The 26,674-nt window shown below is 43.7% G+C and overlaps 1 protein-coding gene across 1 annotated transcript in view; it reads left to right on the plus strand.

Annotated features, from left to right (window-relative positions):
* Positions 1-26,674, plus strand: part of SNCA (synuclein alpha) — a 680,317-nt gene that overhangs the window by 307,610 nt on the left and 346,033 nt on the right. Inside the window, exon 4 of the mRNA XM_086963138.1 lies at positions 4,253-4,398. Coding sequence (XP_086819264.1) covers positions 4,253-4,398 — 146 coding nt within the window. The remainder of the gene's footprint in view (positions 1-4,252; positions 4,399-26,674) is intronic.

Consider the following 26,674-nt stretch of genomic DNA (forward strand, 5'->3'; position numbering starts at 1 on the left):
GCCTTGATCTCGAGTTCTTTCAAAGCACGCTCGTGCTCGTACGCGAGCCTCTTTTCCTCTAAGTCCCTCTGCCTTCTTTTCTCCTCCAGATCCCCTTGTAGCCGTAATTGCTCCAGGGCTATCTTTTTCTCGGCCAGCTGTAGTTCTCCATCCAGACGGAGTCGGGCCAGCTCCAATTCGTGGAGCCGGCTCTTATCTCGCTCTCGGGCGTCTTCGTGGGAGAGGCCCGTGTTTAGGTTGGCGTTTCTTTCCTCCGCTGGGGTTATGATGGCTTCCGGGTGCATATCTGGGATCGTGATATCTTCGTTCTGAGGTGGTATCGCCCCTGTGTCTACCCATGTTTGTAGGGCCTGCTTGAAATCGTCCTTGGTGTTTAGCCCAGTGGTAGCGATGCCCAGGTCTTTGCAGAATTGTTTCAATTCTTTGTGGTTGTAGTCTTCCAGCCGTTCCATTTGGAACTCTGCGGTCGGTCTGGTTTCCTTGGTAGTCATGGTCGTGTGTTTCTGTTAGTAGTGGGTGAGTCACTCTCTGTACGATCTGCGTCGGCTCTGATCGCACCGCCTGCCACCAATGTTAGAAAGGCGATCTTGTTTCAATTCTTTGTAGTTGTAGTCTTCCAGTCGTTCCATTTGGAACTCTGCGGTCGGTCTGGTTTCCTTGATAATCATGGTCGTGTGTTTCTGTTAGTAGTGGGTGAGTCACTCTCTGTACGATCTGCGTCGGCTCTGATCGCACCGCCTGCCACCAATGTTAGAAAGGCGATCTTAGGGGGGAGGCAGAGGCTGCCTGGCCGACCACCCCAAGACCCACCTCTCCTTCTGGAACTGGCCGAGCGAGGTCAAGAGGCCTCCTGGTGAGGTTCCTCTCTTAGAATCGTACAGGTCGAGCAATCACCCCACTACAGATGGACACCACACAAGGATAGATTCTAAACGTCTTTATCAGCAATGTAGGCAGGTTATCTCAGTAATACAGTACAAATGGATCGAGGGATCCTTACGGTCTTTAGTAACTGCGGGAAGGGGGTAGCGGGACAGTCTCGGTACCAGCCTGGTACAGGGATACCCTGCGCTCAACTCTCAATGCTCGAGCTGGGGGGGTTCCTCAGGGTCGGGCTGCGGCAGCGCCAGCAGGGCTCCAAAGATGGTTTCAGCGAGGTTGGGCTGCGGCAGCGCCAGCAGGGCTCCAAAAATGGTTTCAGCGAGGTTGGGCCGCAGCAGCGCCAGCAGGGCTCCAAAGATGGTTTCAGCGAGGTTGGGCCGCGGCAGCGCCAGCAGGGCTCCAAAGATGGTTTCAGCGAGGTTGGGCCGCGGCAGCGCCAGCAGGGCTCCCAAGAGGGTTTCAGGGTTCGGAATAGGTGAGTTCGTCTCGGGTCTCTCGATGCCAGGATACAACTAGTGACCCGTTCCAGGGCTGCCCCAGATATAGGTCTGGTGGTCTTTGATGTCCGGACCCTCGCACCTGGGGGCCGGAGGGGCCGGGATGAGAGCGACCAGACACTCAGCAGGAGGGTGGAGCCAGCGCCCAGGGAGGCAGGAGGGCGATCGAAACACGGCGTCCGGGGATGGTAGGGGGGCCATCGAAACTCACATCCTCCCTGATGTGTCAAGTGGCCGATTTACCACCTGGTCGGATCTTGGTGTCTTGATGTCGGGGCTGCGTTGGGGCTGCGGCCAAGGTCGGGCCGAGGCCACAGGGCCTGGACGAGGGAGGCCCAAGATGGAGTCGGGGCCTGCGAGGGCGGCCCGGGATAGGTATCGGGCCAGCAGCGTGGGGCGAGTAGGGGTCGCCATGTTCTGGTGGGGGGAGAGCTGGGGTCGCCAGGAGTGGTGGCTCTCATGAAGGTTGGAGGGGGTATCTTCAGCCCGGGGGACAGAGTGCGATGTCGTCCAGGGCCCGCCAGGCGGGGGGAGTGGGACCAAGCCACGAGGCCGGTTCCAACAGTCCCCGTCACCCAGCTCAAAGCGAGTCAGACTTGAGCTACAGCAGGCCTTGGGGCCACATGTCCCCAGAAGTGGGCCCCGTCTTCCGCGGAAAGCCTCCTGCAAGAAGTCACATGTTGCACCCTTTGACCATCTTGCCTTTGACTCGCCGTGCCCTTTCTTTCCCCTCCTGGACGGAGAAAGAGCTATTTCCCTGCAATGTCTGCCCCAAAGGGATACGGAAACTCAAAACATTCAGTAGAACGATCTGTGTAAGCTGTTGCTCAAAAGTTCAGACCCGTTTTTTTTCTAATCCTCTTGTGGAATTATCTGCGCAACATCCAAAAGCGATCGCCGCCATCGCGAACCCGAAAGCGATCGCTGATCGCTTTTGAAAACAACAAAACCGCGAGTGGTGTGCGTGCGCGCCATATGCTTTCAATTATCGCGCCCGTGTCTGGGCAAGATAATTGAAAGCATATGTCGGGAAATGCGTGTAATAGAAACTAATAGGCCTGGGGCGGAGCTATGCACCCGCCTCTGGCCTATTGGTGTCTATTTTACAAAACAGCAAGCAGTGACAGGCCAATAGCAGGCCACAAATGGAATATCACATGCACGAGCCTGTGGAATTTCCAGGTCCATTTGCAAAACCCGGAAAAAAGGACTCTTGCTGCGCAGAACTGCTGCGGAGTGCAATGCAGGGCGCGAGCCCTAAAAAGGATTATTAACTTGTAGACAGATCTCCTCATCTCACTTGGTTTCCTTACTATGAATTAGTGAGCCAGTGTAGGAACAGAGGGGCATATTTACAATAGAATGGCGGAGCATGGAGTTAAGCTACAATTGCTAATGCCACGCTTCACCATTCTGAAAATGCAGGGATACACTGTATTTACAATGATGTGGGGCACCCCTGCGATTTCCCTAGCCCTGGGGCTAAATTTAGCTGCCTAGAGCCAACGCGGGTACTGGCGTACCATAGTGTAAGGGTGCCTGCGTTGAGGGAATGATTGTTTATGTGCAGGCAGGTGTCACATGCAGCACACATAGAAATAGCAAATACGAGGTGAAATTAATAATTTCTCCTCGTTATTAATAATTTCTGCTCATTTCACCATGTTAAGACCAGGTTATTGTGGGTCTTAATTTTGGTGTTGCCCCATATTTATGCCACCCTTGTAAATATGGGCAGCGTCAAAATCAATAGCTGTTGCGAAATGCCCATCTCAAACCCATTGCCCACCCCTTTCATGCTATGCGTGGCATGAAAGGGGGCCTTATTTATAATGCGCCATTAGGCAACGTTAAGCCTTGTAAATAAGGCGAAGGGGTTTATAGCCACAGGAACGTCACATAAAGTGACGTTCCTATGGCGATAAACCCCTGTAAATATGTCCCAGAGTGCCTTGTCAGAGACAGCAGACCTTAAAGAAGTGCTTCATTCATACTGGTTTAAGGGATTGAAACTAGTATGTCAAGGATATATGCATAATTCCCAGGTAGAACTTTTTCTGTACCTTTATCAGGTTGATCAGGATAACTCCTTTGTTCAATGTAAATTTAAAAAGGGAAATCTCTGATTAAAAAATGGAATTTAATTGAATAGTACATCTAACTACTTTGGTGAAAACCATGTTTTGTTTAAAAGAAACCACACACATTCAGCTCTGGAGGATTTAATGAACGTCTGTAAACATGGGAGATACCATCCGATTGGAAATAAGCCGGTGGGCTGAGCTGGTCCACCAGAGAATAACACTTTGGCCTTCCAGGTTCCAAAGCACCGTCTTGAGTCCTCTAGGATTTAAATACAAAGCCAAGATTATCCAGTGAATTTAGCTTTCAAAAGACCTTCTTCAGCAACTGTTTTAGAGTGTTTTCTAAGCATCTAGTGTTAGCTGAAAATTGGTAATAATTCTGGATGTCAGCATAGATAAAACAGTAAGGGGCGGAGTGTGGTGCTTGGAGTCTTCACGGGATATATCTCAGTGAGATGCTTTTAGCTCTTTGAGATAGGACTGTGAATGCCAGCTCCACAGTAGCATCAAAAAAAGGCTGCAATAACATATTTAATCTGCTGATGCCACAATTTTTACATTAAAATAAATAAAGGTCAGGAAATATTAATGACTAACAAATAAAAAGAAGTGTTATATTGGACCTTTCAATTTCTTTCATACTAAAAATATCTTTTGGTATTTAATCTTAAACAGTGATGTTTAACTTGCAGGTTAGCATTTATTTTCCAAGATCATTGTTAACAAAGACATTATTTGTTTATTGTTGCCAGTCCTAATTGCTAATTAAAAGTTGCCTTAATTTAACAGTGGCTGAAAAGACCAAAGAGCAAGTGTCTCATGTTGGTGATGCAGTAGTGACAGGCGTGACAGCGGTAGCTCATAAAACAGTTGAAGGAGCAGGAAATATTGCTGCAGCTACTGGATTTGGCAAGAAGGACAACATGGCAAAACAGGTCAGTTATACATCAAAGTCTAAATGTGTTTTATGCTTCTTTTAGTGTACAGTTCTTAAACCCAGGGTGCTATGAAAGAAGGATGTTTATTTAAGGTTATTGGTAACTCCTTTTACAATTAAGCATCTAAGCAGAAGATAAGTGTAGTATACAGGACAATGGTCTTCAATAACTCAGGTTGATAAGTTATTTCATCATTGCCAACTGTATCTCAGTGGTACATCTATGGTCTGTCAGATTGAATATATAATGAAACAATTTGACTTTCATAAAATCCTTGGATATTATACAGCTGTAAAATGTAGTTACTGTTAGAAACACTCATGGCACATCATTATAAGTACTTGATGTAATGTATTCTTAAGTATTATAAAGTGAAATATAGGTTTCATTGACTGCTTTACAAGGTGTAAGGTAGAAATATAAACAGAGAGAGAATCCCTATCAGGGGTGCTAGAGTCTGAGTTTTGGAAGGGGTGGGATATTTACTGTGTCAGACGTAGTGTTCCTAAAAGAGGTGTCCTCAGTGTCTACTTTTATATAATCTCCTTGACTGTTGACATTCTGCTATACATAGTTTTTACTGGTATATAATCTCTTGTGTTTTGGCATGATAATTGCTTCATTTAATCTGTCCCTGACTTGAACAGATGGTAAATGTAGTTTTTCTGTTAGAAAATCCCCTATTTATTTATTTATTAGTTTGGCATGATCAGTATGTGATGAAAGAGTGAACTGTGTTTATGAATTTATGGGCACAGAAAAACAGCGGTTGAGTTTAAGGATTCTCAGGTGCACTGCGACGTTCTAAGAAAGTCATGGCATGTGGAACCTAGTAAATTGGATTTCATACTGGTTATTTGAGAAGGCAAGGTAATTACAGCAGAAACCACAAAGGCGATTTTCTGATGTCTTCTTCATCAATGAGGGTTTAGGTCACCATATGGAGCTTATGTTTTGCTTTGTGAAGTATTCATGCTCTGATGTGCTTCGGGGAATAACGTCCTAAAGTTTCTGAAAAACTGAATACGTGAAATTAACAGCAAGGCCAAATGTCCTATTTTTCTCAATAAGTATACGTTTACCTAAATTATCTTTTGAAACACTATGTAAAGATTGGTTACTAATGTCAATCATTTATATTCAAAATAGCTCTAGATAAAGCAAGTCTTGTTTTGACACAGGTTTTCAAATGTGATGCTAACATGTTCTTAAGTTCTGTTGAATGCATTTGTGTGATAAAACTGTTTATTCACACACACACACACACACACACATACGCACACACATATGGTGTGGGCTATTTGAAAATCAGTGGTTCAGGGTAAAAGGCAGCTAAGAACCAATGTTTTCTGTATTTAATTGAGGCTTTAGCGGGCTGTGAATATATGCTCTGGCAAGGAACTAGGGGGTTTATTAAGAGTTTGGCATGTGCAGGACATCTCCTAGAATTGTTGGATGTCCCTATATCATCTCGAGAGTGAGATACCTTGCATCTGGGGATTAATGGTGTAAAATGTGGGCATGACATTTGATTTTGCTAACATGAAGATTTCAGTGTTAATAAGTCTCCTACTGGTATGTGGATGCCCTGAAAGTTGGTGAACATTCACAAACATACATATTTATGGGTATTCACAAACCATTTTTCAAACCCTTCCTAAATGTAATTTACACTTGTAAGCAATTTTACTACTTTTTGTTTATTCAAAAAAGCAGAATATAAGTTATCTATCTATCTACCTATCTATCTATCTATCTATCTATCTATCTATCTATCTATCTATCTATCTATCTATCTATCTATCTATCTATCTATCTATCTATCTATCTATCTATCTTTCTATCTATCTATCTATTGTTTTTTCACTGAAAAAAGCAAAGGTAAATGGGACGTTATAATTAGGAGAAAATGTCTGTTAAATCATTCTGCTTTAAACAAGCAAAACCATTGAAATTCACCAGTTATAGTTAGCTCAAGTAACTATAGCCCTCGTGCCTTAAGTAACTACAGCTCATGCCCTGTGTTGTCATCAATGATGCAATTTCAGAAGTTACAGCAATGTTATCAATGATTTTCATAGAAGATGCCATGCGTGATGTCATATATTAGGCCATAAGCAGTGCATGGCGAGGGTGCTAGTTATAGTTACTTGAGGGCATAAGTTATAGTTACCTGAGATAACTAAAACTGGAGAATTTCAGTGGTTTTGCTTTTTTAAAACAGTACGTTTTAACTGTCATAGAAGATGTCATGAGTGATGTAATATATAAGGCAAGAAACAGTGCATGGCGAAGGCATAAGTTAAAGTTACTTGGGCGCATAAGTTACTTGGGATAACTAAAACTGGAGAATATTAGTGGATTTGCTATTTTAAAACAGTATCTTTTAACTCTCATAGAAGATGTCATGAGTGATGTAATATAGGAAGTCATAAGCCATGCATGGCGAGGATGCGAGTTATAGTTACTTTAGGGCATAAGCCATAGTTACTTGAGAGAACTATAAATGGAGAATTTCAGTGGTTTTGTTTTTTTAAAACAGTATGCTTTAACTGTCATTTTCACCTAAATATAATGTCCCTTATATCTTTTTTTTCAGTGAAATTCTGCATTTTTTTCCACGCAGAGTAAGATATTATAACCGTACCTATCTATAACATCACTTTAACCTTTGGTTTTTTCAGTGAATTTCTAGGTTTTTTCAATGTGAAGTAATATTTTATTACGATACTTAATGCCAGCTCCAGACTGTGTACCGCCTTTTGCAGTGCACAGCATTGGGGTGGCCACAAGGCCTGTTCTGTGGCCAGGTCTTCTATGGGCAGACCTGTGCACAGCCTTCGCCGGTAGAGTTGTCCGCAGGACCTGGTTTCTAACCCCTGAGTGCGTGCGAGCTGACTATGTGTTGTTATGACTTAAAGGGTGTCCTTGTAAGACAGGGCTACTGACTTTGTAAAAGGGTCAGAACACCACAGTAAATAAATTGAGCCTATTGGCTTTAAGAAGGAGTCAACATTTCAACATATATAAAGCTGACCCATTGTCTTTGTCTACAAAAAACACATATAATATACTTTTAATCACAGATTACCAGAGGAACCAGGGCTCCTGCCTAAATGCTTCATTTCATTTTTTGTGTCATGAAAGTAGAAAAAAATAATAGTTCTTAGTTACAAAAAAAATAGTAATCTTAGAATGGAGCAGTAGCCTGACACAAAGAGGTGATCTGAAATAAAATGACAACCTCCAAAGCAATATTGTAATATAAATGAGCAAAGGAATCAGGGCTGCCGGCTTAACACTTCATACCAGTTTTCTTTTTCTTTTTCTGTATTTTTCATTGTGAAAGTAGAAAAAATAAAATTCTCTTTTATATAAGATCCCAAAGATGTTCACACATATATAAACAATTATATTTTCACACCTAATCATTAAGCATTTCCATTGTATTGCTTGTTCTTCTGAGCATGCAACTTCATTTTGAGCCGAACTATAATTACTCATACTTTTCAATGGAAAGATTTTTAGCCCGGAGTTTCTTCAAAGGTTCTCCAAAGGGCCCCACATAGACGAAAGATGAAAGTCTATGCTGACTTCTTTGACACTTTACTGTGTTACTAGCAGTCTCTTTCTCATGTATATGACAGAGAGAGAATATACCATTGCGTAACTTTAGGTGGATTTTGGTTGATCCAGTGATCAGCATTACACAAGGCAACAACCGCAATTGCGATGAGACAAAAACCCAGGTGCAGATTCGGGTATATCACCGGCATATCATCTGCACTTAGCAATATTACACATGTAGTCAAAACAAGATCAGTCTACATAAATGTCAAATTCATACGTCATTATTTAAAAAAAAAACAATTAAAAATCTTTCTGTTAGAGAAGGACAATCAGTGATCCAAGGGCATTCAGAGTTACTCCAACATTCTGAGTAGAATAACTTCATTGGAGTGCGGCAAAATACATTTATTACCTGAAACTGCAATGAACATTCACTTGAGATTTAAACTCTCAGAGACCATGGTTCTCTATGAAAGGAATCTTGCTGAAATAATACTGTAAGGAATAATTGTGTTGATAAAACACGGAATCTGAAAATATAAGGAATGCAGTTTTAAATTTCTTTCCATGTGCACAAGATTCCACTACAGTACAATTGGCCTCTGCTAGTAAGACTTGTTTAAACTTATCAACTACAAATCATAGTGACAAAACATGCCCAGAAGGCAAGACTACAGTCCACAATGAGGTATATTGATAATATCTAGCAAAGAGCTAAAGTACCTCCTGCAATACCTTATAATGATATTGAAAGTCAATGAGAAGTTCCATAACCACATAAAGGATGGAGGCTGATGGTCGAGCTCCTTTATCAGGTCATGGAACTCCGAAGTGACTTGCAAAATCCATTTTATGCTTGGCTGAGGGTATGTTTCCATATAATACTATATAATAACACCCTTACCCTTCCCACCTGCTCTTTTGGGTTCATTTCAGATATGAAGAATAAAAGCAGCACACACGTAACCTTTAATTATACCTTTTTGCTAAATATTACATTAGAATCTGCTTAAGGTTAATCAAATAAAAAATTGCTGTGGCCCAATCTGTGTAGAAGCATTGAGAGATGATGCTATCTTTCTTGTATTGACTGATATTTTGTAAACATGCTATCATAAATATATCATTTTTCTTTGAAAAAGATCGGAAGAACTAAAACCACTTCCCGTTTTCCTTGTTTAAACTGCAGTGTATTGATGCTTGGTAACCTGCCTTTTGCTTGGATCGTGGCTATGGCAGCAGGCATTATGTTATCTTACTTCAAATTTAATGACTTATTACAGTTGAGCAATTGCGTCATTTTGTTATTGCATGTAACTAGAGAATCTCACAACTCGCTTGTAATAAGGAAGTTAGAGAGGGGCTTTTATAAACAGATTGCTGGTTCCCATGTATTATAAAACTCTGATATCATGTCTGCCATATACATAACTCTGTGTGAACTATCTTAAATCAAGTTAGTTCACTTTGTGTAATTTTCATAAACACTTAGGGGCTCATTATGATATTGGGCAGAAAGTTTCCGCCCGACAACGTCTCGGATTTGGGAACCAACCGGCAGTTCCTCCTGACCATTACAATGCAACCAAACACTGTTCGGTCGAAGTCCCATTGTACCCTATGAGAGCCCGTGTTTCGACCGGCAGCACAGCCTCCTATGGAGAAATGGGGTGTGAGTGTAAAACACTGCACCCTGTGGTAGGCACCCCACGGTGCCAGCCACACGTGGAAGGTTTTACAGGGGTTCACTTAGGTACCCCCTCGACCTCCAAACAGAAGCTGCAGGGTGATTGGGGCCCAGCTAGGGACCCCCAAAGTCACTTTCCGACAGCCTTTTTGTGTCGGACAGGCCAACTCGGAAAGGCTGTCGGAAATAGACATCGTATTCGGTCAGTCGGAAACCCTGTCTGTAGAGCTGCATGATGCGGTTCCGACCAACACAACTTCTCCGAGAGCCTGTTGGAACCGATTCGGAAGGACCGCAAGGTTTACAATCTGACCGCAAACATCATAATTGGTGGGGCGGATTGTAAACCGACCGAATCGCTCAAAAGGGTTCCAACACGATCTAGGACATTCCGACTATCAGGCAGAAAGCTGGAACAAGGCCCTTAATGTTTTCGAAGTTTGTAAACCAACATAAAACAAAAGAGTATGGAACGGATGCACTGCATTGCAGGACTTGCAGTACAGTGATGTAACTTTCTCAAATAAACAAACAAATACTACTTTAAATCTTTTGAAAATGCTAAACTTCATTACCCATGTGTTTTGCAAACATCTAAAACAACACAGAACAAAAAAAAAATAGGATTTATAAATAAAAAAAACAATGCCTTCCTCACCATGGGCATCTCCTCCCCTTGCGAGGAGGTCATTGTAAATGTAAATGCCAGCATTTGTAAAGCGCACAGCTTCCTCCGGAGAGGTGTCCCGGCACTGGGGCCATCAGGAACATTAAGCAAGCTATTGCCCAGAGTCACATGGTGCTTGGCTAACCTGCCGCCGGGGATTGAACCGTGAACCCTGTGGTCCGGAGTCAGGCACCCTGGTCGCTGCGCCACACCTCTTCCACCGCCGCACCTCTTCTTCACTTTCACTTTCAGTGCCCCTTACCACCAGATTTTTCCGGAGGTTACGGGCACTGAAAAATGGCTGTATGTCTACCAATCTAAATTAGGTGGGCAGACATACAGCCAAAACTCCGAAGGCCTTTACTCCATCAAGCCATTTGAGGAGTTTGACCACAGTTGAGACAGAGTAGTCTCCGCCGCCATCAAACTATGGTCAGACAAAATCAAGATCGGGCAGGCGGACTATAATGTTGGCGGGAAGGGAAACCATCGCTGTTACACTGGAGTTCTCTCTCCGTCATCATTTTATTGGACCCAGCATCACCACCATAGCACCTGTATAAGTAGCAGTCACTTTGTCAACCTGCTTGCACTTTGTTCTAATTCCACATCCTTCTTTCAGATTCAGTCATAGATAGAAATCGAATTGTTTGATCCTTCACTTTGACAAATAAATCTACCAGAAACAAAAATGAACAATCAACAATCTCAAGCTTGTTTCAAGTTTATGATTCGTAATGATTGTGTGTGTGTGAGGGCCCTTGGCCCTAATGGAGTGTATCCCCCTTCTGAAATACTTCCTAGGCACTCCATCCCCTCCACTTCCACAGGGTACTGCATACTCTTGTTTAACCCCTTGCATGCTTGTGACGGAACCATTCCGTCACAAGCCTCGGGTGAGCTGTGCTTGTGACGGAACAGTTCCGTCATGGCCCGCCCGCCGCGCCTGCGCGGTGCGAATTCCGCGCCTGCGCTGACAAATTAATGGGCGGGCGGGTTTGTGACGGAACCGTTCCGTCACAAGCACAGCTCACCCGCGAGCCGTGACGGAGCAGTTCCGTCACAAGCACGGAACCGCTGTGCGGCCGCCCCACCCCCTTAGCGCTGCGGCGGAATAGCCGCCGCAGCGAAGGGGTTAAACTCGTATGCTGGGCCTATAACGCTCCTGGTCCCTCTCGCTTTTGTTATAGCTACAAGTACTGCGGCTCAGCTGGGGGACCTTTTCTTCTTTAGTAACAGTGGCAGCCAGTTGGTGTCCCATCCCTATAAATGTGATCAGTGACACATTCATATATTTTCTATCCTTTATCTTGACCCACACTCAATTCTTGTTTAATCTCGTAATGATTCAAAGGGTAATTAATTTGGTATTAAGACGAATGTGAGCCTGATTTAGAGCTCGAGTGACTGGTTACTCTGTCACAAATGTGATGGATATATTATCTGCTGTATTAAAAGTGAAATTGGATTTATTACACTTGTAGTACCGTGGACGGCTATCACGTTTTTGACAGAGTAACCCCCCCACTGAACTCTAAATCAGTCCAAAATCGATTCTGTTCTGCTGTTATAATATATACAGAGCGTCGTGTGTGTTTTTTTCAAACCATAGACCTTAAAATATTTTAAATAATGCTAAGAATTTTAGAATTAAGCTGCCATTCTCTTTAAAAATTTCATCTCAAGAGATGAATCAGTCTCAGAATATAGGGCCATATGTATCATCAAACTATTTTGCATTTCCTAAATAGCGAATTTTAAGGAATCGCTATTTAGGAAATGCAAAATGGTATGTATGAACAAAATCGCATTTAATTTGCGATTCCTTAAGCTTCCTTAATTGCGAATTCGCATTTTGCGAAATCGCAATTAAGGAATATTTTGCAATGCATTCCTATGGGCCAGGAGGCCCATAGGAATAATTTACAAATAATTCTCAAATTGCGAATTCTCAAATTGCTAATCGCAATTTGAGAATTTTTGCAAGGTTGCAGGAGTGTCTCAAGGACACCCTGCTGCACCCCTGTAAATTACATGTGTGTGCATATGGTGCACATACATGCCCAATGGGCATGTATGTGCGTCCTATGCTACCCTCACAAATGCACAATTGTGCATATTTACAAGAAATCACAAATTACCACCAACTACAAGTTGGTGGTAATTTGCGATTCCTTAACCAAAATTCGCTAGCCAAAAATGCTACATACATAGCATTTAAGGAATCGCAAAATTGCGATTCCCTAAATATTATGGCAAAATAAGGAATCGCACAAGTTTGCAATTCCTTATTTTGGGAATGTTTCATACATCCCAAAACATGCAAAAAGGCCGTTTGCGATTTGGAAAGGCCGAAATTCTGCGAATTTCGGCCTTTGCGAATCATAAAAGGCTTGATACATATGGCCCATAGTTTAGCTCATACTAACAAAGACCCTATCCTACCCTACCCTATCATTAAAAATGCAAATTCTCTAGTTATCTTAGATGCTGGCCATATTCATATTATAATTTGAAAATGTCTGCACATCTGTTTTCACCACGCTTCGATTCGAACCGACCTTCTTCAGGGCTGTATACTGCCTGAGAATAAAGAAGGTAGTAAATATTTTATATTTAATTCACAGGACAGTAGCATAGAAAATGTCCCATAGGCCTTAAAGCAAAAAAGGAAAACATGTACCCTCTTGCTTTTATGGGCAGTAAGATACATTAAGAATTGGAGTGCATTTGTCTCACCGCATCCCTGTATCTAGGTGCCAAAACTACAAGGGAAAAGGTCCGTTCTTGTTTAGGAATGGCAAACAAAACGAATAACAGTTTGACCTACTTCTTGCCTGGCTGAAAATGTTTTTAAAGATGCCTTCTGGCTTTCAGTCCATTTCGTAAAGCTGTGGGTTCCAAATTGGCTTCCGTCTCACTTCAAAGCAGGTCGGTTTTCACTGAGCGATAGCCGGAGGCATGATCTACGCTTCCCAAAGGTCGGGTTTGGATTGATATTGGAGCGCGTGACATTTGTCATGCTGCCACTTTTGGCCTGCAATCGCTGTTCATTGAATTTCGCAGATCAACGCTTGATTGAAACCGCGAAGCAGCGCGCGCCCATCATTCTTATGAGTAACCGCCGCCATATTTCGAGCAATTCTGGCGACTGGTGGCAGGAATTAAAGGCTGGATGAACAGATTGTGAAACGTGTACCCGAGCCATTAAATGCAGTATCAATCGTGCTCCTCACTGACGTTCAGCCAAGCCCGGCTTTCAAAATGTGGCAAATGTGAGTCATATCGAAATGCATAGCAGTGTAATTCACAACGTGCACGAGCTCTACACTCTCATGTATGTAGAATATATTTCTTAATATGCGTCACACCGTGATTGGCTGTCACACCCAAGGTCTCGGGAATCTAGCCTTCTAAAAACAATGTTATATTTTAAAACCGGTGCTTAGCTGCCATGGTTTCAGATCGTTAAGTGTGACATTTTCATAATTTCAGTGAAATTTTGAGTGACATTTCAATGGCTATGAGTGACACTGTCTCGTGGGCAAAACTAAATAATGAAGATTAGGGAAACAGATAAATATCGAAATTACACCCATTTGAGCAACAAGAAACTCTAACAAGGTCTTAAACCTGCAGCAAAGCACCAGAAATGGAAGGGCACTAACCGGACACCGACTGCATGACTGCAGTTCCCAGTGACAGAGACATTTTTCCCCTGAAATAAAACCAAACACATAAGTCCATGGAAAAAGCTAAATATCAGAAATGACACCCTTTATAACGGTAATAAGCTTCGGAAAGACTTTCAAGCTGCTGCATAGCCCCTGAATTGCAAAGTTACTAACCTCCTGCCCCTTTCTAAGATCAATGTTACAGGAAGGGGACCTGGGAGAACCCATTTCATAATTCAGGCTAGCAAAAGGCTTGTCTTTTAAAACTGCATGGAGATAGAAATTGCACACAGATGATCAATCATGGTAGTTAAGAAATAATTTTTAGACTCATTAAATGTAAACTGTCACTAGTCCTAGCATGACTTTTTTTTAAGGGACCATTTCTCCCTTTTCCGTTTTCATACTGCTTTTCAAAAAAGGTTTTTGTTTTGGCATTTATAAAAACAGAAGCGTTTAGGTCTTACAAGCAATGTTCGCTTAGGCCGCATGAGGAGAGCAGGGCTCCTGCACACTCCAGTACGGATGACAGCAATAGGTGTAACACGAAAACAATCAACAGAACTCCCTTGATCGCTTTTAGGTGACCTCAAGACGCCATAATGTACTAAAGAAATAGCCCATAGAAAAATAAAATGCAATCGTCTGTGCTCAATTCTGCTTTTTACCACAGCATGAATTTCCAATAAATATATCTTTATTGTTAGAAAATTGTAAAGTGGAGAGGTCCTTTGAAGAAAATGTTGTAGATCAGGGCTAAAAAGAGCTGGTGTGGGTCTTCTGCACCAGCATTCCAATGATTACCTTTTTGTTTCTCCCAGTTCAATTTAGAACAATCTGTCCTCTGTGGTTGTAATGATGAAATAGCCTTAAAGCCCTTTTGCCTCTGTCCATACCTGTTGCTACTCCCAACCCCACCCCCAACCTAATCAAGCAACACTGCAGCACTTGTGTAAAAGGGGTTTGACGGAGCATGGCCAATGCACAGGCCTTTGAAGGTTGCAGGCCCTTGAGAGGTAGTATATAAACAATTGGATTTGAATTGTCAAATCCTCGAAGGCATTTAAGCTTGTGTTCTAATTGTTAAAGAGCTCAGCAATTGATAAAATGGCACTGTTGCTGAGAACCTCTTTTCCTATTTCCAGTAAGAGAAGAGATGCAGAGGAGATTGTGAAATATTCATTGTTTACAGTCTATTCAACACAAATGAGATTTTTAGGACTCAACTAGACTAACTTTAAGGTTAACACCGGATTATTTTTATATTAGGATAACAGAACCTAATGCCAAGAGCACAGTTTGGACCAAATTCTCTGATCCAGGCCCTGAAATGAATAAGAGTGTTTAAGATAGACCATACCATTATTCCATCAGCAAAGATATGGGAAATAAGAGCAGAGGATTCCCAGTTATAAGAATTCCTTGGAATTTTGGTCGCTAATAATATTGTCCTTGTTTGACAAATCTCTATAAACCTTTCCAGACTCTGGGCCTGATTCACGTGGGGACTCTGCACTAGTGGCGGAGGACCCACAGTCATGGGGGAGTTTTGCACTCGAAGAATCTCGGCAAAGAGAAATCTCATTGCGGAGATTCCACCCCAAGTACGGATACTCCCCAACGAGTGCGGAGAACCTTTGTGAATCAAGCCCCTATAGCTTTTTCTCCATTGACGGAGGATGAAAAGTTTCACAATGATTGGATATGGGGTGCATAGATTGAAGGGGGGTCCAAGATATGTTTTTCCACCAATGCGTTTTCCATAGACTTTTGTATTTCACTTAGCGCAAACACAACTGAATGGCTTTCCATGAAATTTGGCAGGATTACACATTATGGTGCACAAATTATCCTTTTGGGTACTACAGGCAAGTATTTTGAGAAATTTTAAGACATTTTATTCAGTGATACTGTTATCACTGTACTTTGACAACATTGTGCGTTATTTTACAGAAGTACCATAGTAAAAAGTGATGACAAGAATTTTGTCAGTGGCTACTGACTGCCTTTGAACAAGTTAAAGGCAGCCATGCTGTTTGCCTTTAAACAAGTTAAAGACAGCCATGTTGTTTTTAAGTACATATTGTCCGTGTTATGCAGCACATCCTTAAATATAGGTATTAGGTTCATGTTTTTTTCCTATGTATTACCACTTTACAAAAGTGGTAATAGATAGGAAAAATTAATTTTAAGTTTCTATATATTTTAGAAAACATTTACAGAGTACTGCAATACTTCCTTGGAAGTACATCAGGACTTGATTAAATAAAAAATAAATGTGTGAAAACATTTAAGATACACTGTATTGTACTACATTATACAAATATAGTGAGCTACAGTGGATTTATTATTTTCTACATATTTAATTCTTTACAAAAAGTCTAAAGAGTCATACAGAAATATCTAAAAATTACAGCTGTACTTACAAAAATTAAAGAAAAAGTGTGGTTCTCCGTAAAGTTCTGAAAAATATAAATAAAAATATAAATACATTTCTCTACTTACTAACAAAGTGGTAGTAGATACGGAACAACAATAAAACCTACTACTTACCTACAGTTAAGTCCCTAACCCAAAATGCACTAAAATGTAGAATACAGCAAAAATGTGATTAAAACAACAGGGCTGCCTTTTACATTTGGTAAACACAGCCAATAGCCAATCACATACTGCCTTCTTATCTACATTTACCATGGTATACCATGAACATACCAAGGTCAACCGTGGTGCAATATACAACCAAAAGCCTTATTACGAGTTTGGTGGTGTGGCAGTTGGCTACCATGCCAGCACCTCACTGTCACACTGCCAAAACACATATTGAGAGCGCCTGCCGTGTTCTTGCTGGAATCCAGATTGGGCTGTTCTGCTTTGGCAGTCCCATGGGGGCGCCTTTAAAAGGCTCATATGTGAGCCTTAGAAACGCACCGCAATCGGAACACTAAAGCGCGTTCCTGCACGGCATAAACTGTTAAGTCCATACTGTGCAAGATCAGGGGGTGCATACAGACAGGGGGGCACACTATGTGCCCCCATTTAAGCACCCCCAAGCCCTGAGACAACAGGGGGCCTTGTGGGCCCCCTTAGTTTCCTCACAGCCACACTTTTTATGGTGGGCTCACCGCCATAAAAACTATGGCGGTGAGGAAACTCCTAATATGCTTGGTGGTGCAGCAGCCGCACCACCAGCACAATGTGGCCTCTGACCATTGTGCCACTGCCACAGGATAAAGGATCCTCACCACCATAGTCCTAATGTGTGGGTGGACCTCCAATCTGTGGGTCCAGGGACTGTCATCACTAGATTGACAGTCCAATGAACTGCCAAACTCGTAATAAGGCCCTAACTATTTTAAAACTTATAACTTTAACACTACTTACACTATTTACTCATATCCCCAAAAATGTCCATTTACACCTCAAAAATGCCACAGTACACCAATATACGTTCACCTACATTATGCTGCATCTGTTTCAATTACCATAATCTGCTCTATGCCACTCCACTCTACCCAGTTATGCTCTATGCCACTCCACTCTATGTCACTTCACTATATGCCACTCCATTCCACACTAATCCATTACACTCTACGTTATTTCACTCTAGGCCATTCTATTTTATGCTGATTCAGTGTACACCACTGTACTGTACACTATTCCACTGTATGCCACTCCACTATGAGCCACTCCTCTGTACGCCACTCCACTATACACCACTCCACTCTAAAACAATCCACAGTATGCTATTACACTGTACACCACTCCACTCTATGCTACTCCACTGTATTCTACCCCACTCTACATCATCCCACTGTACTCTATTCCATTGTACGCCACTCTACTGTAGCACAATTCACTCTACTGCTCTCTACTCTACTCCACTCTTTGACACTACACTGTACAATAGTACACTGTACTGCCCTCTCCTCCACTATACTGCAGACACTTCACTTAATAACCCTCCACTCACTGAACGTTAACTCTACGAGCTGAAACACATTTTAATTTAAAAATAAAAAAACATTGAAGTTCAATGCAAAAACCAAATGTTAACCCTTTATTATTATTAGGAAAACTTTAGGTATTCTTTCCATACAAACAAAACTTACCATACACAAACATTACAAATTCCAAAGTTAAAGTTATACCTTAAATTTATAAATAACATGGTGTATTCAACTCAGTAGCTACACTGCATTAACTATAACTCGCGTCTCTAACATACACTGTTTTCAACAAATCACGTGATTTGCGATTCTGTAAGTATTATTGTAAATGCTATTATTTTAAAAAGTATAACTAATAATATATAAATGGGTATAAACAGTTCATGGAGAAGGTATGAATTATAGTTAGTGTAAAGTGGCTACAGCGTACACTGTGTATGGAGGTACCTGAGTTATAATAATTTGAAGGTGTTACTTAAATTGTAAATTAAATGGTGTAAGTATATGTTTAGCAATTTACATTTAAAAATATCACAGCATGGGTGCCATCTCTCCCCATTGTTGTTTGCTTTAATAATGGAACCTCTGGCCATCCGATTGCAGCGAGACATGGACCAGTGGGGAATCACCATGATGGGCATAAACACCTGATTTCCCTTTATGTGGATGACGCACTACTGTTTATCCGCCACCCAGAAGAGGCGATACCGGCCCTATTGGAAGTGTTACACTCGTTTGAAAATTCACCAGGTCTCCGCATTAACTGCCGTAAATCTGTCATCATCCCATTAGCATCTTTAGCATGGGTAGAAGTGCGAGACCTCCTTGAAGTAGAGTTCAGCTGGGAAACGGACCATTTCCGATACATTGGCATGCAGGTGACACACAGCCCCCGAGACCAATATGCACTAAATATAGGTGCAGTCATCAAGAAACTGAAGGAGTCAATCCGTTTATGGAATAGACTCTCCATTTCCATTATGGGATGAGTTGCACTGGCCAGAATGGTCATTCTACCCAGGTGCCTGTTTGGAGTACAAAATACGTTCTGCCATATCCCAACCTCTATGTTTACTACACTAAATACATTATTGATATCGCTAGTATGGGCTAATGGCAGGAGCAGGGAGGAATTAGATGTACTTAAACTGGACATGGAGCTGGGACGATTGGGCCTCCCTGATCTTAGGATCTACACTTTCACTGGACTATTACAGCACGCCACACAGTGGTGCATGGATGGACACAAGAAAAAAAGGTCTCCTAGCAGACCGAAACTGAGGCTTAGACCTCCCAGAGTATGTAATGGTAGGCGCGTGGGTCCCTAGTACGTGCCCATTTATGATCAAACAGGTGGTGGTGATCTGGGAGCAGGCGGTCACTCGGGTTATGCGAAGAGCACCATACACAAACTCACTTCCCTTACAATTGTTGCAGGGGTACTCTCAAATCTAATCTGTCATGGATGTATCCAAATGGTACGAGAGCGGGCATATGTCGGCCAGGGACCTACACGTGAATGGGACATTTCTGACATTTGGCAAAGCGAGCGACTGGTAACAAATCCCTGAGGGTCCCTTTCTTCAATACAGTAAAATATCACACAGAGTTTGCAAAATGTGGCCCAACTTTCCAGAGGATCCAACAGAGTCACATACCCTAGCATTATTGCTTAACCTGGGGTCCACTAAAGGCCTAATTTCCCATTTTTATAAGGCCCTCAAAGAAGACCGCAGAGTTGACACATCCCTGACAAAACATGACAGATGGTCGGTGGACCTACTGGTCCCCTTTATGGAAGGAGAATGGGATAGATTTTTTCAAAGATCAGGGAGGGGGCCAATAATGCCAGATTTCAACTTATTCAATTTCACTATATACACCGTACTTACCTGACACCTCAAAGGCTTGCTCGTTTTTTAACCAGAACACCCTTCTCATTCCCCCCAGATGTGGCGCAGACCCAGCAACTTACCTATACACGACCTGGTCGTGTATCTGTTTGCAGAGATAAGGGAATCCAGATGTTACGCACAGTTACTCCCGTCAATATAGAAGCGTCCGTTAAGCATTGCCTGCTGGGAGTTCTTTCGAACCCAAAGAAAGGAATGCGTACACAATACAAATTTGTGCTGCTAGGCCTAGTTTTCGCAAAACGGCGTGTTGCGATACATTGGTCTCAAACTCTCCCCCCGAGACTGGCCATATGGCAGGCGGACATGCAAGAGTGGGGTGTGGCGGAAGAAAGCAGTCTAAAAGCAGTGCGCACTGATAAGAACTCAGAACGGGACATTGAAGACTGGGGTTACATGCTAGAGGGGGCTGCAAAGACCTAACACCCACCCAGAGTCTGACACAGATGACACACAGATGACGCAACCCAATATTTTCCAACCACACACGGGAACTGAGGGTAGTTGGGTCCAGCGTGCATAGTATGGACAGCCACTATGACCATTTCATATGGAATGGTGGTCAAACTCCGGCTCCCCAAAAATGCATTACAGACATAGTAAACATTCTTTGCAGATAATACCGTAACTTTTAACTGCTGCAAATAATTGTTGAGTAATTTTCTTTGTTGAAGTAGTTCTTCTTTCTGCAATATCCGTACTCTGATAGTAACAAATGTGACAAAGGTGAGCAAACCCAGATATGTCAAAATGTGACCCTGTTAATAGCCCAATGGGCGGGATATGAGATTGTAAACTGTGTAATGTGCAAATTGTTATGTCAAATAAAGCAGTGCTATAATAAAAATAAGTAAAAAAATAATATTTAAATATGAAGGAGTGAGTTCATGCTTTTCATCCCACCATTAAGTTGACAATGAGTTCAGGTCAAATAGGCAACTAATTAGGCAGTCTCTACTTCGACACCTACAAAATCAAATGGCAAAATTGCCTAGTTACATGTTAGCACCTTGAAGCTCTAGGCACCTTTAAGGCATAACTCCAGAGTTAACTGATGTAAGTTGACTAGCAAAAAGATTTAGACGATGAGGGGCATATTTACAACAGCACAGCATGTAGAAGAGTGACGTTAAGCAAACATTGCTAACACCACACTATTCACAAGAATGCAGCGCACCCCTGCGTTTCTCCTAGCGCTGGAGCTAAGTTCAGCTACCTAGCACCAACGAGGGCACCCTTCCACCATGGTGCAAGGGTGTCTACGTTGTGGGAAATGATTGTTTATGTGCAGGAAGGGTCACCTTCCTGCACATAAACAATCAATGGCAATTTGCTCAAGGCAGCACACATGGAAACAGCAAAAACGAGGAGAAATAAAGCATTTCTCCTCGTTTCAGCTGTTTAAGACCAGGTTTTCCCTGGTCTTTAATTTTGGCAATGATTCCTATTTACACCACCCTTGTAAATAGGGGGCAGCATCAAAATCAATGGGTGTTGCGGTGGAACACCCACCACAACAGCCATTTCTTTCCCCTTTCACACTAAGTACAGTGTGAAAAGGTGCCTTGTTTACAAGGTACCTTATGTCATGTTAAGTGGCTTAACACTGCCTTGTAAATAAGGCAAAGCCCCTATCACCAACACAACGTCACTAAAAGTGACGTTGTGATGGCGATAGGGGTTTCTAAATATGCCCCTGAGCCTACACTACTGGAGATCTCAATTTAAAGAACAAAGCACAGTATTTGAATAGAGGTGAGCTGCTTGACCCAATCAAGAGCAAAATAATGGGATATTTTTAAAGTTACTACATGCCAGAGAATCAGCGTATTATAAAGAAAAATTGGAGTATGTTTGCCATTGAGAAAATATGTCAGATGTTATTTACTGTGCCCCCAAGTCTTGCCTACAGGAGGAGTACATGTTTCTATGATACCTGAATGATACCTGGATAAAGGAAAACCCCCAAAAGTGATAGGACACATATAGAGAATTCTATATTCAAAAGGAGACTTACTAATTCTTAACTCGATTGCGGCAGTCCTACTGGAGATGAAATATCATTGCCTCGCGTACGTGGAAGAAAAATAGCTTAGCTCCATTATGCCATGTGTTGTGGCAAGGTAGTTTTTAGGTTTCGACCTGGCGAGGGCACGCAGTGCCCCTCCCAGATCGAAAACTTTTGTCTTCAATATGGATGTTCGGACCGCCTCTGTTTCCCATTGGCTAGCTCCATAAATGGACGCTAGCCATTGGGAGACAGAGGCTGTCAATCACGCTTTCTCGGGAAAACGCGATTCGGGGGCGTTTCTCAGGCTTTTTTTAAGTCCCGCCCCTTTGTCCCAGGCCGCGCTGTGATTGGCTGCCGGCCCGGGACCTGACTTGTTTCTTCAATTCCATCAGAGGTTTAAAGGCAGCTAGGCGCAGTGTAAACACGCGTGCATCAAGTCCCTTGGAGCTGTCTGAAGGGCGGGTGCCTGCCTGCCCTTTGAAAAACTCCAGCTTCATAGTAGGGAAGAAAGACTGGCAGATAACGGTACCTGCTGCCGTCAGCATCGAAGACAGACTAGCGGGGCCTGCTCGCCCCTCACAGACATGGCGGTGTCGCGTGTCGTCACTTCCGCGCCCTGGCAGCCCCTCCGCACTCAGCTCCCGGATCCCCGGCGTTGAGGGAGAGAGCGGCGGCCGAGCTCAGCTCTCCATGCATGGAGCGGCGACCCCGCCCCTGGAGGGCAGGGGGGTGTCTGAATAAGGTGAGTAAATGATGCACATCCAGGAGGTGTGTACAAACTGCTCCCCGAAGCCACCACATTCACCGCGCCATTGGAAGCGATTGTACTCTTTAAACACATCCCCTTGCCCACCCTCTGACATTCTGTTTCACTCAGTTCCTAAATTTCTCCTACAACACACCTTTGTGTGATATGTCACTCCCTCGCGATACCTATAATGCCTTGTGGTGGTCCATCACGCTCCACCCTGATATCGCCTCCGAATCAATAGCGGCACACTTGTTAAAGTTTCTTATGTAGGATGAACAGCCACACAAGTTATATTAAGTTATAGTAGCTGGTGGAGAAATAAGCACTTTGAAACGAGGCACTAACCAAAAATAGAAGCTGACAAAGAGAGAAAGAATACCGGGCCCATGTCAGTTTGTCGGTCTGTGCCCGTCTGTGTGAATGTCCATCTGTCTGTGTCAGTCTGTCTCTTTCTTCGGTGTCCGTCAGCCTGTCTGCATGTTCATGTTACTTTGTCTGTGTCTACCGGTCAATCTCTTCGGCTTTGTTTGTCCGTCATTGAGTGAGTATTTCCGTCTCTCTGTCTGGAAGTTCATGGCTGTTTGCTGGTGGTGGTGCGTATGCATGTGCATGTCAGTTTTCTTCGTGTCTGTGTGCATGCGAGTTAGCTTGTATGCACATCCATGTCTGTGTTCACCGGTCTGTGTCTTTGTCCGTGTGTCTATCTGCCTTCCTCTGCGCCTCTGCCTCCCACTGTCCGTGTTGTTTCACGCATCCTCTAGCTCCTCCCCACCTGTCCCCACTCCAAGGCACTTGGCTCAGAAAACCAGCAAGTGTAGCTCTGAATCACAGGTTCACAACACATGCAATGAGATGTGCTCACGCATCAGAGTCGGAAACACCAGGGCACCCTGGTGGTTTCACTCAGAGGTTTATAACCCCAAGGAGTTTTCCACTCACATTTTAAAAGGTGGACAGAGTTTGCCAAGCGCGGTGAGTCAGAACGCAGCACTGTGCCTGCCCGGCTCACAGCCGCAGCAGGAAGCAGCCAGACAGACAGCTCGATGAAGTGGAATAGACACAGGGATGTCAGTAGTCTAGAGTGGCATAGACAAACAGGAAGTACAGAGTTATTTGTGGCCTGGACTTTCGGTCTTATTTACCTTCGATGCCCTGACTTGCAGTCTCAATAGCCTGTAAAATAACAATAGACTATTTCTATAGTGAAGTAGTGTGGCTCACTGGTTAGAGGCGGCAGACCCGAGAGCAGAGGACGGCCCGGGACCAGGGTTCGATTCCTGGCGCGGCAGGTTTCTGGACCAGGGTCAGCGGACTCGATAATTCTCTCGCCTCGGTGCCCACTCTGATCAGCGATCACACTCGGCAACTCTGGGCATTAGCTTGCCTCATCTTCACTAACGGCCCCACCAGACCGCCGGGGATGCCTGGTCTCACCCTGGAGATACCCATTAAGGGACCATCTCTCAGGGAAGCCAGGAAGGGTTTCGCAGCGGTCGAAGCACCTTGGGACCCTACGGGTAAGTAGTGCGCTATATAAATGCCTATACATTTACATTTACATCTATAGGGTCAAAGGCGGGGTGGGGGGACCAGTACTGGTATAGGAAATAGGTCTGGCGTTGGCGACCAGCCTTATGGCTTTGCCAGTAACTTCTTATATCATGATTTTTGTCAAACTTTATGTTTGGACGAGTGCCAGGCCTTCACTATTATACAAAAAAACACATCTACTGAAAGTCAAAATATTTTCTTGGTCTCAAAGAGTAAGCAGTGCCATTAAAGTCCCTGGCACAAAGCGAGCTACTTTGCATGTGGGTGTGCGACTTTTGTAACAGAGCTGAATGTGTCAATCACAGTGAAGTTATCCTATGGGTGAAGTGGGCTGCCCCACTGATCTGTCAGCTGTAGTGAATGAATGATGTTTTGTAGAGAGCGCAGTTATTACTCCTAGGAGTGTCCGGCACTGCGGGTGTGCAGAACAAAAACCAACAGAACACCTGACCTTTAGGACAGAACAACCATATCCAGCCTGGGGTAGCATTTCTTTCTCTGCACTTGGCCCCAGGACACAGTGGCACACTGCAGCCCCCTGCGCTGGTGCCAGGGACCGCCAGAGCCTCCATGGCGCGGTGGCTGTCCGCAACGTCTCTCCTGACCTCTGTTGTGATCCTCGGCAGAGGAGCGGGGGGCAGACAGCCCGGGTGTGACCTCCAGGGCCGGACACAGCAGTCCTACTCCTCAGAGGGAGACCTCCTCATTGGCGGGGTGTTTGTGGTGCATTTGGGATTCTCGGCCCCCGCACACCCCCGCGGAGAGGCCCCGGCGCAGCTCTCATGCGAGGTGTACGTCACCAGTTCTTGTCTTTTATTGCTGGGGGTGTTTGTGAAGTGCAGCCTCTGCGCACGTCCTGTCCCGCCTTTGCAAGAGCTCTCTGTTTGTTGTGTCCTAGGTGGTGTGCCTCAGTGCTTACAGTGGGCCGGCACTCGCCGGTACGGTGCAGCGGCACTTCACATCGGTTCCTTTGAAGTGTCGTAACTTCCTCCAGGGAGAGTCCGGGACTCGGAGGGGCAGGGGCACCGGGCATGCAGGCTGTGCGCGTCTCTGACAGAAGACTGAGCCCTGGGCTTCAATGAGCTGGCTCCTCCTAAGTGTGTCAGCTTGTCAGGTGCTGGCGGGGGGGGGGGCGCATCACACTGTGAGTGGCAGCGTAGGGTCGGGTCTACACTACTAATCACTGCGTAGGTGTGGAGCAGGCCCACCGCCTCCATAGTGTGTGTGTGCATGTGGGTCCAGGCTGCCTGGGAGGGGAGGGGAATCAGACGTCAGTGGCGAGCGTCTAAAGGACAACTAGGGCTGAACTGCTGTGTGTGTAGGAGGGTCCTTACTGCCCCCTCACCGTTCAATGATACCATGGGTCCTGCAACCCGCTCTCATGCATCAGCCAGGTACCTAGGGGCGTCTGGAAACTACCTCCCAGGGTCAGGCCCACAGGGGCACTGCTGGAAACCTAAGGAACTGAGAGTGTGTGGCTTTGGGTGTGTGTGTGTGTTTGGCTCTGGGTGTGTGTGTGTGGCTCTGGGTGTGTGTGGCTGGCTGTGTGTGTGTAGCTCTGGGTGTCTGTGGCTCTGGGTGTCTGTGGCTCTGGGTGTCTGTGGCTGTGGGTGTGTGTGTGTATGGTAGTAATTGCTGTCTGCTGAGCTCGTCCAGTAGGGTAAAATAGGTCTCACACTTGCGAGAGATTAAGCTATTGGCAATGTAAATGACAATGCCATTTATTTATCTGTTTTCAAAACCAACAAATAAATACAAATTTTGTCATTTACAATGCCAATAGCTCTAACTTTTGAAAAGGCGAAACCGTTGCATTGTAAATGCTTGTTTATTTGGCTACATGGTAAGACATTACTGGGTGAAAATGTATTACTTTTTAATTTATATGTCTTTTGGGACATTCTTTTGAATTTGTATTTACAATTTGTGGACATTCAAAGAATTGGTTCCTGCCAAAAGGTATTCGCCGTTAATATTTTAATCAAAACCCATACACTACATTCACTATAATACCATTACAAATTCAGACCATAACAACAGAAACAATGTGTACTTTATCAACCATCTCCTGTTCCCACACCATCACAAAATATAATTTACAGCTAAAGCAATTGGAATAATTGCAACCACGTGCCCAGGCCCGCCTACCTCTGCTACATCGAAGTAATCAAGTGCTTTTGAAGAATTTTGTTTAAAATAAAATAAGCCTTCTCATCGCGCATCCCCAGGTTCTCTACAGACCCAAGCTTCCTCTTTTATGGAAACGGTTTTAATGTAACTAAAATCCATTGAATACTTGCCTTCATTCCTTCACAATACAGATGCAAACTGCTCTTCCTGTAAAAAACATTTGAAACCAAGCAAACGCAAAGAAAAGGCAATTTTGGTTATTTTAAAACTATAAATGAGCACAAGTGTGCAGGTTTTTAAGGATTGACCTAATACAATAAGTAATTTTGGAACTACTGCTTATGTGTCTACCTTTGCTACGAGTGCACCTTC

This window comes from Lissotriton vulgaris, chromosome 3_1 (assembly GCF_964263255.1).
Source record: "Lissotriton vulgaris chromosome 3_1, aLisVul1.2, whole genome shotgun sequence".
NCBI classification, from domain to species: Eukaryota; Metazoa; Chordata; class Amphibia; order Caudata; family Salamandridae; genus Lissotriton; species Lissotriton vulgaris.